Below are 14,781 nucleotides of genomic sequence, written 5' to 3'. Positions count from 1 at the left end.
ATTTGCTTATTAAGTCTAGAAGTTTTTAGTAGGATCTTCTGGGTTTTCTAGGAATATAATCATATCTGGGGAAAAAAAAGACTTCGTCTCTTCTTTTAAAAATATTTACACCAACTACTTCCTTTTTTCCCTTTTTATCCTCTAAAACAATATTTAATAATAATGGTAATTTTATAGTAGACCTCATTTTGTTCCTAATTTTAAGGGAAATGATTTTAGCATTTCATCATGCAAAATGAAGCTTTTTAATTAGTTTTCAGTAAGTAGCCTTTTAATCAAATTTAATCAGTTTACTTTTTGTTTTATTAGAAATGGGCTATTAGAAAAGAGTTTCATTAGAAATGGCTACTGAATTTTTATCAAATACCTTTCTAACATCTACTTTTTTATAAGCCATCAGGAGTTTTGATTTTATTTTAACTGCAATGGATACCCATTAACAGAGGTGGGTTTTTTTTAACTTTGAGGTATAATTTGCATATAATAAATGCATCCATTTTAAGTGTACAGTTCAGTGAATTTTGACAAATGTATATGCCCACATAAACACCACAATCTATACAGAATTTTCCATCACCCTAAAATGTTCCCTCGCACCTCTTCCCAGTCAACATCCCTGTCTCTGCTTTCCCTCTGTGGCCCCAGGTTACCAGATTGTTTTCCGGTTTCATAAAAATGGAGTCAGATAGTAAGTGTTCCCTTGTGTCTGACTTCTTTTGCATATAGTATTTCTGGGATTCATCCATGCTGTTGAATGACTCAGTAGTCTGTTCCACGTTAATGCTGAGGAGTTCTCCACAGCATGGGCATACCGCCGTTTGTTTAGCCATTCACTCACTGAGGGCTTCCAAAGTAAGGGAGAAGCTTTGATTTGGTTCTAAAAGTTAACCTTAGCTGCTGAATGAAGAGTACATTGGAAGGTGCAATGGCAGCAGGAAGGAGGCCAATGAAGAGGCTCTTCTGAGTCCAGGCAAAAGTACGGCAGCCCAGGCTAGCTTGGTGTTGAGTCAGTCACTCTTGCATTCAATTTCTGCTCCAGGCGAATAAGTTGAGGCGAGCGCACTTCATTCATGTTTCTGAGCAGGTTCTCACCTGTTAAACACTGCAGAGTTGCCAGGAGGGGAGCTGAGAATGCACGCTGCCTGCTAACTCACTGCAATGTAAGTCCTGTGAGGGCAGCAAGTTCTTTTGCTGATAAATCCTAAGCATCTAGAAGTTTGGGACCTAAATGAGTGTATTTAAATTCTTCCTGTCCTTTTGTCAAGTGTGAATGTAAACTAAGAGAGCTGTACAATTCGACACCTGTTTTTCACCTCTCTGCCAACCCTGGTTGGGAAGACTCACGGGCATGATTCTGGGAGTCTGCAGGAGGCAGAAGAGGTTGAGACCCTCCAGCCTTGCACACACCACAGATGCAGCCCCAAGCGCTCTCGCAGCTGAGGTCTTCAGCAGGTGAAGGTCTAAGGTTTCTCAAACCCACCTCTTGAGAGCATTAAAGCTTAAAACCCCTTCTGCAATGTCAGCGAGTCAGGGAGCAGGGGCTCTCTAGTGAAGACATGGCTGGAAAAAGGTGTGTCTCTTGGTTTTAGAAAGCCTTTGGCTTTTTAAAAATAATTTTACCTCTAGAGCTTAGACTACTGCCTTTGATGTAGTGGGTTCAGCAAATATTTGCAACTGAAAGGAGAACACCTTCCTCACAATTAACGCTCACCTTCTTAACCTTTCGGGGGGACAATTTCAAACAAAGCCCGAAGCCCTAAACGATGTCTATGGTCTCCACTCCAGTGGTTACTGGAGGCCAAGCCCCTGTGGCAGCATCTGTGTGATGTGCCTCTGTAAACCTCACGCTATTACCCACCTTCATTTGCATGACCCAGTTTCTAAGAAGCCAGACCTGTGTTCTCCTAAGTGGTTTTAGTCCTATTGTCTATTTTTAATACTCATTTGGTGGTTCCTTTAAAATCTAGTGTAGTATGAAACATTTTTGATAGGTGTCCTGATACTGATCCATGCATGTTCTCTCTTTGTGGGATGCAGCTTTGTTGACCATTGGCTTCATGGGTAGGGGAATCTGGTGGGATCATTTTGTTGGGCGAATCTTTGGGTAATCTCTCTAAGGCCTGCTTAGATTTCTCAGAGAAAGATATTCTGCTATTGTGCCTGTGCCTATCTGCCTGCCAGCACTCTGGGAACCAAGTGGAGAACAGGGCTGGGAGCAAAAGGTGTCACCACATTATGTCCATATTCACTTGATCCTCTGCCAACTCTGCCTGGTGTTGCTCAGTACAAAGACTGTTTTGTTCTCTACAGGGAAGAACCTCCAAGCTTTTGCCAGGGTGGAGGAGACAGTGTCACCCTGCTTTGAAGAATGAGGGAGGTGACATGGAGAAAATCTTCCAGAGATTTTAGACCAATATTGCCTCCTTTGGGAGTTTTCCAAGTTACTGGAATTAATAATTACTGAGACTTCTGAAGGGTTCCACAGTGACAAAGAGCTACTTCTCAGTTTTTCATATTGTCAGCTTAGGATTCAACATTTTTAGGTTGCTAAGTCACTTAAGAATCACCCTTCAGCTTTACATTTTCTAAAATCATCTCTCTTTTTTCCTTGTGGGCTTGTGTCTTTAAAAAACTCAATTTAGGGAGTTCTGGGATGAGGAAAAAGGTGTATATTTAAGCTATCATCTTAATCACATATTGGTTAAAGTATTTTCTTCAGTAATTTCCTCAAAAAAGGTATATGTGATGGTACATCTCTGAACTTGTATTTTAAAATCTCTCTTTTCACATTGACACATGAGGGATATCTTAGTTGGGTATAGTACTCTTGGAACAAGTTCTTTCTTATGGAACAGATATACTCAGTTTAAGGTTTTCTAATCTCCAGTTTATAGAGCCTGAAGATGATTTCATTCTACATTCTTTGCATATAACTTTTTTCTTTCTAGAAGCTTTAAAAAGTTTTTTGTTCTTGATAAGCCTAGAATAGTTATTCTTTTTCATTAATCCTGTCTGAAACTCAGTGAGTCTTTCCAACATCTCAAGTCTTTCTTAAGAACAGTGGAAAAAAAAAATCTCCCTTATTATTTCTTTTAAAGTTAACCTTTCCTTGTTGATTTCATTTCATGAAACTCTTACTATTTACACATACAATCTCTCATCATTTCGCACATTTCATTCTACCTTTCTGCTACATTTTTTTTTTCTGCTACATATTTTGAGATACTTCTTCCATGTATTTTTTTGGGTCACTATCATTTTGTTCTTAGCAGTCCTTTCACTTTGCTGAGATGTTTCATTTCTAAAACTCACAGTTTTTTGTACTCCTCTAATACCTTTAAGTGTTCTCACAATTTTTCAGTCAGCGCAGTCATCTCTCTCCCATACCTGCAGGTCTAAAACTGAATACTTCCTGTCTTCAGTGATTCTTCCAGGTCTCCCTCCCTAGATAGGTAATCTTCTTCCTTTGTATGCAAATGACTCTGTTTGCTCCCAATAGTCAGGTCAAAGTATAGGCAGGGGTTTGCTGGTAAATGTTTAATAACCAACTGGGGTGTGAAGGAAGAACTGTGGTAGTGTGCAGCATCTGCCAAGTTCCTTACTGTAAGTACTTGCTCCAAGGCTGATTTCAAACCACCAACATCACATCAAAGAAGATGGATTAGGAAGGGATACACACAGTGGCTCTCCTGAGGCAGTATGACAGCCCCTGCACCTACGGAAGAGAGTCCTTGGAGAGGTGTTTCAATAGTCTACACCACCTCGTCCTTGAAGCCATCCTTGATTCCCCAAATTGCAACTGGTTTCTTTTTTCTCCGCTCCAGGACACTTTGCTTGTATCTTCACCTTAGCACGTCTTTTACTCTGTCCTGTAGTGTAGTTACTTCTTTACCTGTTTATTTCCCTAATGATATAACCACTTTAAGGACAGGGAAAATATACTATTTCTCTTTGATTTTCTTCTAGAGTCTACACCAATTATTTGTGGAATGATTTTAAAGACTGAATTTTTAAAGGCAATACTTCAGTCACATATTTACCACTGTCAAAGGTACAGAAATACTTGACTAAATTCAAAGGGAAAAAATAAAGAGAAGTGTAATTAACAGTAGACTTCTTGTGCTAAATCAAAGTTGTCTAAACATTCCACAACGAAGAGAAAGATATTTCTAATGATTTCTTTTGATGGGGCTGGTGGTTCAAGTGTAGCAAGGCAGCAGAGAAATAAGTCCAAAGTGCCCATTCTAGGCTATCTGAAATTATACTGCTTAAAATATCTTCTTCTTCAATTTTCCCTTTATTTCAAAATCAAAATATCTACTTCTCCATTTTCCATTTATTTTTCAGAATCAAAGGAAAATACCTTTTCAACATCAGCATCTAATAAGTTGACGTGAAGAACAAATTCTTGTGTATTCTGTTTTTAAATTTTAGACACAATCATTTCAAAGTTCAGTCTAAGAGACTTTAGTAACACTGTCCTAGTCTACAAATAAACTTGGGATAATATACATATATAATAAAAAAATGTAATGCAGTCATAAAAACAGGCACTTGCCTATGAATAGTGTCTAGGATAGCTGGACAGATGGGAAGCAGATGGGTGATCCCAAAGGGGCAAAGTGACTCAGCCTCAAACATATGGATAAGATCCTGGATTAACTTCAGTTGCCACTTCCTGCCGTCTCTTTCAGGCACATATATCAAACAATCAAAGATGATACAGTTTAATATATCTAAGACATGCTCTGGGGAAAAATCGGGAAGGAGAAATACAGTAATCTGAAGAAGAAGAACAAGAGGTAGTAGCCATTCAGAGAAGAAAGAACTGACGTGAAAATAATATGAAGGGATAAAATAAGCAGTAGACATTAAGAATGGCAAATATAGGTGTGTACTTTTAAACAGTCGTATCGTACAGACCATATGACACATACAGTATACTCTAAAAACTTCGGTGGTTTATGAATTTGAATCCTAGCACAGCTGAATGAGTACTGAAACAGAAGTTGAAACCACTAAGTTCAACACTAAGTTTAATTTCTGGCTTTATTATATGACTGGTCACTTAGCCTTATCAGTCTTTCTGGGCTTTGGTTTCCTCACATGTAAAATGAAGGGCGAGACTAAAAATTGCTAAAGGCCTTCTAACAACTTATAACAATTTAAAAATTGTTATGCATAAGAAACAGAATTATGGTGTCTGTGCTGATAACTGCCTGCCAAAAAAAGAAATGTAATATTTATTACAGCAAACTGCAATATTCAGTTTTAAGAAAATTTCTGAGTTCTCTTAAGAATTTGGAACATTTTCAATTGCTGCTAAATGTATAGCACATAGTACCCAACTCCGATTAGAAATTTTAAATGCTCCATTTTCTTTTCCATGGTACTGGGATATCATACCAAATGTGCATAAGCACATGTATACATGTGTGTCTGTATACAAGTAACCAGGCACACATACAATGTGTGTGCTCTAAAGGTCCCCTTAAGCTGTGACCTGTTGTCTCCTTCTGCCTACTGTTTCACGTAAGCCAGGCAGACACAAAAGCACATGGAAATCTGAGTCCATTTCACAACTAACAGTAACGTTTAATGAAAACTTCGGAAAGGACAAGAAGCCAAAACGTTAGGACCAAAATAAAACCAATTTGTAATCTGGGCACATGTACAGTTAAGTTAAAATAGTCAAGGTAATACCTTCTCACCCATACTATGAACAAGATTCTTCTCCCTTACTGAAAACCACTGAATTGTACACTTTTAATTGTATGGTATGTGAATCATATCTCAGTAAAGCTATGATAAAAAGAATCATCTAAATCAAAAAAAAAGATTCTTTTCCTTAATTCAACAAATATTTAATGTCTGTTTTAGTTGCTAGTGAAACAATAAAAAGCAATAACATTAAGTGGTTCCTGGCTTCGTGCAACCAACAGATAGTAATGAAATAATCACACAAGAACAAAAGTGCAATCATGTTAAGGTTGTCATTTATATTTTTAAAAATTCAAAAGTTCAGGAAAAAGAACCTGATGATTCATTAGTCTCTGTTTTAAGTTCCGAAATAAAACGCATTCTTTATTTTTCTTGGTACGAATGGTAAAGCCCTTTGACACTAAAGTTGTGAAAGAACAATCAAGTCAGTAATCTCCAGTTATTCTTATGAAAACTCTGTATTATAAATTCTGATGTAATAAGTTGCTTTGTAAATGTATTCAATGAAGCTGACCTGAATCTATATACAGCTCCTAAAATGAAGGAGTCGTTTTATATACTAAAACACTTTAAATGGATATAAAGAACACTTAAAATTTGTGAGAGAAGACCTAATCTTCATACGTCTCCAAGCTCATTAGAAACATATGTAGAGCCTTTCACGTGAGTAACATTTCTGGTAAGTCTCACGTTAAGTCCTGTCAGTGTCTTAACACCATGTTAACCATGTTTTCAATGCTCACTCAAGGGTTTTCTCTGTCTCTCACTTAATGAGCAATTTTTGTACTACCTGGAAACACTCACTGATAACTTTGCAGTGCTAAGTTTCACAGTCCACTCATTACTTTATTCAAAATTCATTTTTCAGAATAAAGCCATCATCTTCTTAGACATCTCCATTTTCATTAATAGGAATAGCACCTATTAGTCTGAAATTTTCCGTGCTAATTTTCATAAAGATACACTTTTAGTATTAAAGAAGAGTTCCTGTATATACTCCTATCAGCGAGGAACAGAAACATGTATTGACTTTCAGAAACACAACATCCCACATACTAGTTGAATTTCTCACTCAACAAAATTACAGTTTATTACACATTCATGAGTCACTCATGAATACTCAAAATCATGAATGTCTACAGTCTAGGATACTCTAAGTATATCAATAAATCAAGTACAATATAGGCCCAAGGCCCTAATTTCAGAATAAAGTATACACTGTAATAAAGTATAAAAAATAATAACTTTAATACACTCAAATACTTCAATATATACAAACCTTTAAAGCCATCAGGATACACATCAGAAAGAAATTTAGTGTTGATGTCTCCTCTTACAAAGCGTGAGTTGATTATCACCTCTCGAAGTAATGCAATATTATGTGTAACACCTAAAAATAAAATGATAACAGGCTGAATTAAAAACATTGAGTCTGTTAAAAATCTAATTCCTATTATCTGGAGAAGTTTATCATCAGTGTCCTATGGCCTAGCAAAAAACCATGCAAGATTACTTACCTCCTTGATTTCAACTGACAACAAAAAAATGTCTGAACTTGAGGCAGCAATAAAACTCTGAATGAAAATTTAAGAAATTCAGTGGGAAAATCAATGTCTTTTCAATAAATGTTAGGACTACTAGATACACATTTGGGAAAACAGAAAATGAACCTCAACCCTAATTCACAGCATACATAAAAACTGACTCAATTTGGGTCACAAACCTAAAACTAGAAGACTTATAGAAGGAAATCAGGAGAAAAATCTGTTACCTTGAGGTAGGGAACAGATTCTTAGATAGTACACAAAACCCATGAACCATGAAAAGAATATCAACAAATTATACTCAATCAAAATTTAAGAGTCTGCTCTTCAAAGGATGTAATTAAGAAAATGAAATGGCAAGCCACAGAGAAAATATTCACAACACATATCTCAAATATAGAACTTGTATCTGGTATATATAAAGAAGGCTAACAATATAAAAATAAGATGACAAGCAAACCAGGTGAAAAAAGACAGGCAAAAGATCTAAGGAGACATTTCACAAAATATATACAAATGGCCAGTAAGCACAGGAAAAGACGTTCAACATCACCATCAAAGAAATACAGTGGGATATACCCAAACACCAACTTAAGTGGTTAAAGGTTGAAAGGCAGATAATACTAAGTGTCGGCGAGAACGTTCAACAAGTGGAACTGTCACCACCTGTGTGGGTGACAGGGAATAAACTGGTACATTTTACAGTTTACTTCCACTTTGGACTGTCTGGCAGTTTCTTCAAAAGTTAAACATATACTCACCATATGATTCAGACAATTCACTCCTAAGTATTTATCCAAGTTAAAATAAAAGCATATGCCTATACAAACACTTACACACAGAGGTTAACAGCTTTATTTGCAAAGTCAAAAACTGGAAACAATCTAAATGTCCATCAACAGTGAATGGATTAACAAAATGTGGTTTGTCCATATAATGGAAATCTACTCAGCAACAAAAGGAAGCGAGTCCCCCAGTACACATAACAAGGATGAATCTCAAAATATTATGCTGAATTAAAGAAGCAAGACCAAAAACAATGCATACTGAATGCAACCTACAGAAAGTGGATCATGTGGCTGCATTAGGACAGGGTCGGAGAGAGGGTGGAGAGGCAAAGGCCATGAGGAAACTTTGGGAGATGACAAAAATGTTCAGTATTTTGACTGTGGTGATGGTTTCACAGGTGTGTACATACATATGTCAAAACTCATCAAATTGAATACTTTAAATATGAGTTTATTATATGTCAAGTATACTTCAAAATAAGTAGAGAAGGAGAAGGAGGGCTGGGGCAGGGGGCAGGGGCGGTGGGACGGGAGGGGAGGAGGGAAAGGGAGAGGACCAAGAGGACGAGAAGAAGAAAAAAGCCTGTGATCAAGTAGGAAAAACTGAGCCTAGTACACAGTGACTATTCCAAAGTGAAGTTTAAACAGGTAACTACCACAAGAGGGATAGGAATGGTATGAGGAGGAGTCTGTGATATAGAAAGACTTTATGAAGGGAGTAGATTACAAAGACATTAAACGGGAGTAAAAGGTAAAGCGAAGAGGCATCTCAAAACCAGGGAAAGAGGAATTAAGAGTAGGCGTCCACTAGAAGGGTGACTGGAGCATAAGAGAGCTGACGTTGAAGTAAACAGAGAGGTCTGCTCATTCCTGCCAATTCTTTAACCCACTCTTGCATAGCTCTAATTTGTCCCACTATACTTCGTAACAAACCTAGAAAGCCTGATTCTGTTCTTGCTTGTTCTTGATCTGATTCAAGTCTTATAGAATCCTCACTTATACAAGAATAATTACAAAGTAAGCAAAGAATCACTCAGGTTCAAGCACCTGATCTACCTCTCACCTTGAGTAAGCTATTTAAACTCCCGAAGTTTTAGTTTCCTCATTTGTGAAATGGTGATAATAATAGTCTAGTTAGTATGATTGTCATGAGGTACAAATGAAATAGTGTTTAACACAATGCCAGGCACTCAAAAAGGTGCATTATTATTGTGCTCATTATTATACTTTTATATGAGAATAAATATAGGGCAGAAGACATGTAATAAACAAACATCAGACAGAAGCTGTACAGCATCCTAAGCCTCAGCACTGACCTACCTACCTAACTGGTAGTTAATATTCTGTAAGAATGAAGCTCCACAAATTTAAGCTTATCGCTATTTCCATCTGGAGGGTGTACCCATCCTATAAGGCAAGGAAGGATCAGTGAACTATGGCTTGCAGGTCAAATTGTAAATAAGGTTTTATTGAAACCCAGCAGTGTTTATATACGGTTGTCTTCATGCTAAACAGTAGAGCCCAGTAGTTGGAACAGAGACCATGTGACCCACAAAGTCTAAGATATTTATTCTCTGTCCCTTTACCAAAAGTTTGCCACATCTGCTGTGAAGTTTTAACAACTCTGATGTTCTGAGCAGATTAATCTCTCTCTCTCTCAACATCTTCTCCACACCTACTACTCATGCAGGAGTTAGATATCACAGGAAGGAACACGAAAGCAAGCAGTATGGTACATGCTTTGGGGGAACTTTCAGTAACCAGTTATAGAATAAGAATATTACAAGGCAAAAGGAGACAAAAATAAGAAAATTGTGATCCAGAGAGACTGAATCATTCATCTAATGTTTAGTACAATATAAGTTACAACAGTAATATAGGTAAAAAAAAAATTTTTTTAATACAGAAGTATATTGTGACAGACTGCAGGTTTCCTCTAAAATTTGCTTTTTATTTTTTCCACAATAGAATCTTAGCTGAACAAAAGACCACCCAGACACAGACTCCATTTCCCCATCTATCTTACAGCTAGACATGGCAAACCAATTCCTAGACAAGAGACTACAGTTAAAGTGATGTATCCGACTCCAGCCTCATTTACATGAAAAAAAGAACTGCCAGAACTTCCTTTCCTTCCCTTTTCCTAAGGGCTTCCTGACAGAGCAGGAACTCAGCTTTGGCAACGCGGATGAAGAGGAGCAACAGGGTAAGTGTGGGGATGAGCAGAGGGGGAAGAGACAGATGTGTGTGTGTCTCCTGAAATGAGCACAGGAAACTAACTCGCCCCATCAGCACGGACCAGCCAGACCGTAAGGGAGAAGTGAATAAATTTCTATCTTATTTATACTACTGGATTTAAGAATCTTTGTTATAGCAGGTTACCCTGTACCCTAATGTGTACATATGGGGGAGAAGGTCATACTTTTTGATATGACTTCCTATCTCTGAGCCAACAAATGTTAACAAGTTAATACAGCCTTCCAGGAATTTTTCTATGCATCCCTTTGTACTAGACCATACTAGCAACCATACGAAAAATTCTGAGCAACTTTCTTCCTGACACAGAAGATATTACGTGTCTACAATTTTATAAAATCCAATTTCCAATCTATTCAAACTACTTCAAAACATTTAGAGAAAGTTCCAAAATTCAAATTTTAATGCTATTCCTTTAGCTACACAAATATTCCATGGGAGAAGTTATCCTAGACAATGATCTAATAAATATCTTTCACAGCACATGCCCAGGAGAAATGCACAGTTATCCCAACCTTGCTTTGTGGATAATGACTTGGCCCATATTCAATAACTAACATTTTGAGGGACTTTTGTAATTATGTATATTTCTATGAGGAATTACTGAAAGGTATAAAAACTTCTGACTGTATCAATATATCTAACAAATCACTGCAAAAAGTTGAAATTTGCCTATATTATAGGTGATATTTTGATAGACAAAAATGAAGAGCAATTAATTAAAAGCAAAGTGTTAGGATGCTTAGAAAGACAAACTAGGTAGGCAAGAATTTAAATAGAATATTCCTTGAAAAGAGTTCAGGCTATAAAAGGGAAATGAATCCCTCTGTCATATGTTTTACAAACAGACAAAACTAAACCACTTTAGAAGAAGAAAAGAGTTACAACTTGCCAGAGAGATTTATATGCAGAGTAAACAACAGATGTGGTGTTCCAGGAAGAGGAAAGTGTTTGTGACTTACACAAACTTTCCTGGCTGGGAAAGAAAATAGAGAAAGATGCAGAAGGACACAAAGATGGGTAATATTAGGGAGGAACTTTAAGTATCCAAGACCTTTCATTGTGGTAAAAAGTAAGTGGATACCACCAGGTATTTCTATGAAGAGGACTGAAAGAAGGACACCATGGCCAAAGTGTATGAGCAAAGAAAATGGTGCACCGGGAAAGTCAAACAGGGGCATTCAGGGTCTGACAGCCACGCAAAGATTTCAGTTTACCTGAGAGCACCCAGAGTGGTTGAAAGCGGGTAGACATGACTAGATTTGTGCATTCGAGGAACCTCTGGCTGCTACTGCAAAAGGGACTGGGAAGAGTCGAGACCGAAGATGGGAAGAAGCAAGCTGACAATTGCAGGAGACAAGCTGGAAAATGGTCAGGCCTCAGACCACAGCTAGGGAGTGGACCAGACAGAAGGAGAAAAGCAGCCAGAGTTGAAAGATATCTCGGAGGCAGACAGGGCTTGGTGATTCAGTGGATGTAAGGACGGGAGAGGTGAGTCAAGTGCCAACACCCGAACTTCTGGCTCTGCAACATCACTGAAGATAGTATTTACAGAAAAGGAAAAGGTTGAAAGGAAAAAACCTGATGCATCTTTTGCAAGTTAAATTAGAGATGCCTGTGAGATGAGACTGATAATGTCTAAATGATTAGAGTTCAGACTAGCACGCAGATTAGAATGTGTATACATCAGAATATAGAGGTCATGGAGGTGGACATTCACATGAAGGAATCCAGAACAGAATGTGAAACACAGAAATGCAAGACAAATCCAGCAATCTGTATATAATAACTGAAGTTCTGGAAAAAAAAAAAAGATCCTAAAGGAGGGACTGGACAGGATGAATGTTAGAAGATCAAGGTGTGGCTATAATTTTATTTCCAAAATACAATGTTCTTATGTACAAATTAACGATTCAGAATGTTTCCATTTATAAGCTTTTTTGCGTAAACAGTAAATAACTTAGAAAGGATTTCTGTCCTTTCTTCCTCCAGTTAAATAAAAATAACACTGCTCACTTTACAGGCACCATATTCTGTATTTAAAGTCTACTGGCTTTCCTGTTACAGCCTAATGCTGGTATAAATTGCCTTGCTCTCTGTGTGGCCAATGCCAGAATAGTTGGCATCAGACTCTGTCTTCAGTAAAATACAACATAACTTTCAGAAATAGTTAATGATAATTTGAACAAAAATAAGATTATTTTCTGATGCCAGTGATCAATTCATGACCATGACATCCAAAATACTTAAATGCATGCAGTTTTACAGGATAAATGATGCTCTACTTTAATTCTATATTCAAAGTTGAAAAAGAGGTGATTTTAGAAAATGTAACTCAAAAGAATCATAAGCAAATATTAATTTACATTTTGGACATCAAAGAACAGAGCTGCTCAAGCACACAAACGAAGCATGGGCTTTTAAAAATCTTTCTACTTGAACAGTAAATACAGCATGAAAATACAGAATTTTACCTTGCTAAATAGTGTTTCAGGAATAAAATTAATACACAAGAGCATTTTCCCTTTAATGTTCTCTGAGTAAAATATTACATATTACTATGCAATATTATATATTACTAGTCATTACCTATTATTCTTTCCTAAGGACTGTAAGGTAAAACAATGGCTAATGGCAGACAACCAAAATCTAGATCCCTCCACTGACTGCTCCATAAACTACTTTATATTAATTAATTCTAAAGCCAAATAAGGGAATAATCAAAAATTATTTTATATCTAAAAGCTCAAAAGATCAGATAAATGATAAAAAAAAAGCACTGAACTGTTAAAAGATATCCTACATATCTGAAAGTTACTATTTTGTATTTAGTTTACTTTCCATGTTTCAGTTAAGACAATGCTATTATATAAACTGATCTTGTTCAAACAATAAGCAGATAGTAGAGGTACTCTCAGGCTTAGTTTGTAACTTTTACGGTATTATTAATCACATACTCATAAAAATTATGACTCTGAGATTTGGACTGGGAATTGAGGATGACCTATGCCAAAGTTCATGAGGTCCCATCTGTATGGGAAATCACGACCAGGCCACAGAAGAGAGAGGACCCCTAGGAGCAGCTTTCTACTGACTGCCTGCTGGTTCCAAAACACTGGCCAGACATTAGCTGCACACACTGCCAGGATCAAACAGAGGCCAAAAGCCACTGCGTATTTCATGGGGACTCAGAAATTAACTTTAACCAAATTACATTTTTGCTCTAAAGAATCTTTACCTTAACAAAAGCTCACAATCAGCTCGGGAAAAAAGAAAAAATCATTTGAACAACTGAACAGTTATCAAACTAAACAGTAAACTGTCCACTTTCTGTTCTTCATAAAACAATTTTTTAACCCCTCTATCCTTTAGTCAGATGAATGATATTTAACTACAAATCACAAATGCTTCTCTGTTTTTATTCCTTGAATGTTAGCTTTGGGAGGAGGGGAGCACGTGCTCCTCTTCACTTATTTTTTAAAACTTTTCATTCTGGAGTATTTTCAGAATTATAGAAAATTCACAAAAACAGTACCAAGAGTTACTATATGTCCTTTACCCAGATTCTCCAAATGTTAATATCTGACCACATTTACTTGCTTTGTCATTTATTGTCTCTTTCTCTCTATGTATACACACACACAATTTTTTTTCTTAAACATTTGAGGGTAAGTTGCAGGTAAGACGTACTTGACCTCTAAATACTTCAGTGTACATTTCCTAAAACCAAGTTGAGTCTCTTCTGTAATCACAGTACGATGACCAGATCAAAACATTGACACTGACAGAAGTATCAATATCTAGTCCACAGACCTTATTCAAATTTCACCACTTGTCCTATTTATGACCTTTACTACAGAAGGAAAACTTTTTTTCTGGTCCAGGAACTAATCCAGGATCACACATTGCATTTAGTTGTCATGTGTCCTTAGTTTCCTTTGATGTAGATAAATTGATCCATTTTTTTGTTTTCTGACCTTGACATTTTCGAGAGTACAACCCATTTATATTGTACACTTTCTTTCAGTTTGGTTTGTCTGTTTCCTCGTGATTATATTCATGTTACACATTTTTTGGCAAGAATATCACAGAAAGAATGTGTACTTTTCAGTGCATCATTATCAAGAGGTGCATGATATTGATTTGTCCCATTACCAGTGATATTAATTTTAATCATTTGGGTAGGTTGCTAGGTTTCTCCATTTTAAAGGTACTATTTGTCCCATTGTAATTAATTAGTTATCACCTGAGGTGATATTATGAAACTAAGCAAATACCTGTCTCTCATTATACTTTCATCCACTAATTTTAGCATCAATCATTGATGATTCTTACCCAAACAATTTGGTGTTTGCCAAGTACTGATTTTTCTACACTTGTTAGTTTAAAATCTACTGTAAGGAAGAGCTGTGAGCTCCACCCTCATGTATCTTTCTTACCTATTTGTATCAGTATAAACTCATGGACTTACA

The 14,781-nt window shown here is 36.7% G+C and overlaps 1 protein-coding gene across 3 annotated transcripts in view; it reads right to left on the bottom strand.

Annotated features, from left to right (window-relative positions):
- Positions 1-14,781, bottom strand: part of PCCA (propionyl-CoA carboxylase subunit alpha) — a 344,033-nt gene that overhangs the window by 157,795 nt on the left and 171,457 nt on the right. For all 3 annotated transcript variants that reach the window (XM_082602231.1, XM_082602232.1, XM_082602233.1), the window contains one exon: positions 7,001-7,111. In XM_082602231.1, the coding sequence (XP_082458357.1) occupies positions 7,001-7,111 (111 nt within the window). The remainder of the gene's footprint in view (positions 1-7,000; positions 7,112-14,781) is intronic.

Source organism: Mesoplodon mirus (genome assembly GCF_964341445.2).
Source record: "Mesoplodon mirus genome assembly, chromosome: 17".
In the NCBI taxonomy this organism is placed as follows: Eukaryota; Metazoa; Chordata; class Mammalia; order Artiodactyla; family Ziphiidae; genus Mesoplodon; species Mesoplodon mirus.
The sequence above is the reverse complement of the archived record's forward strand: the minus strand, read 5'-3'. Positions and strand labels throughout refer to the sequence as shown.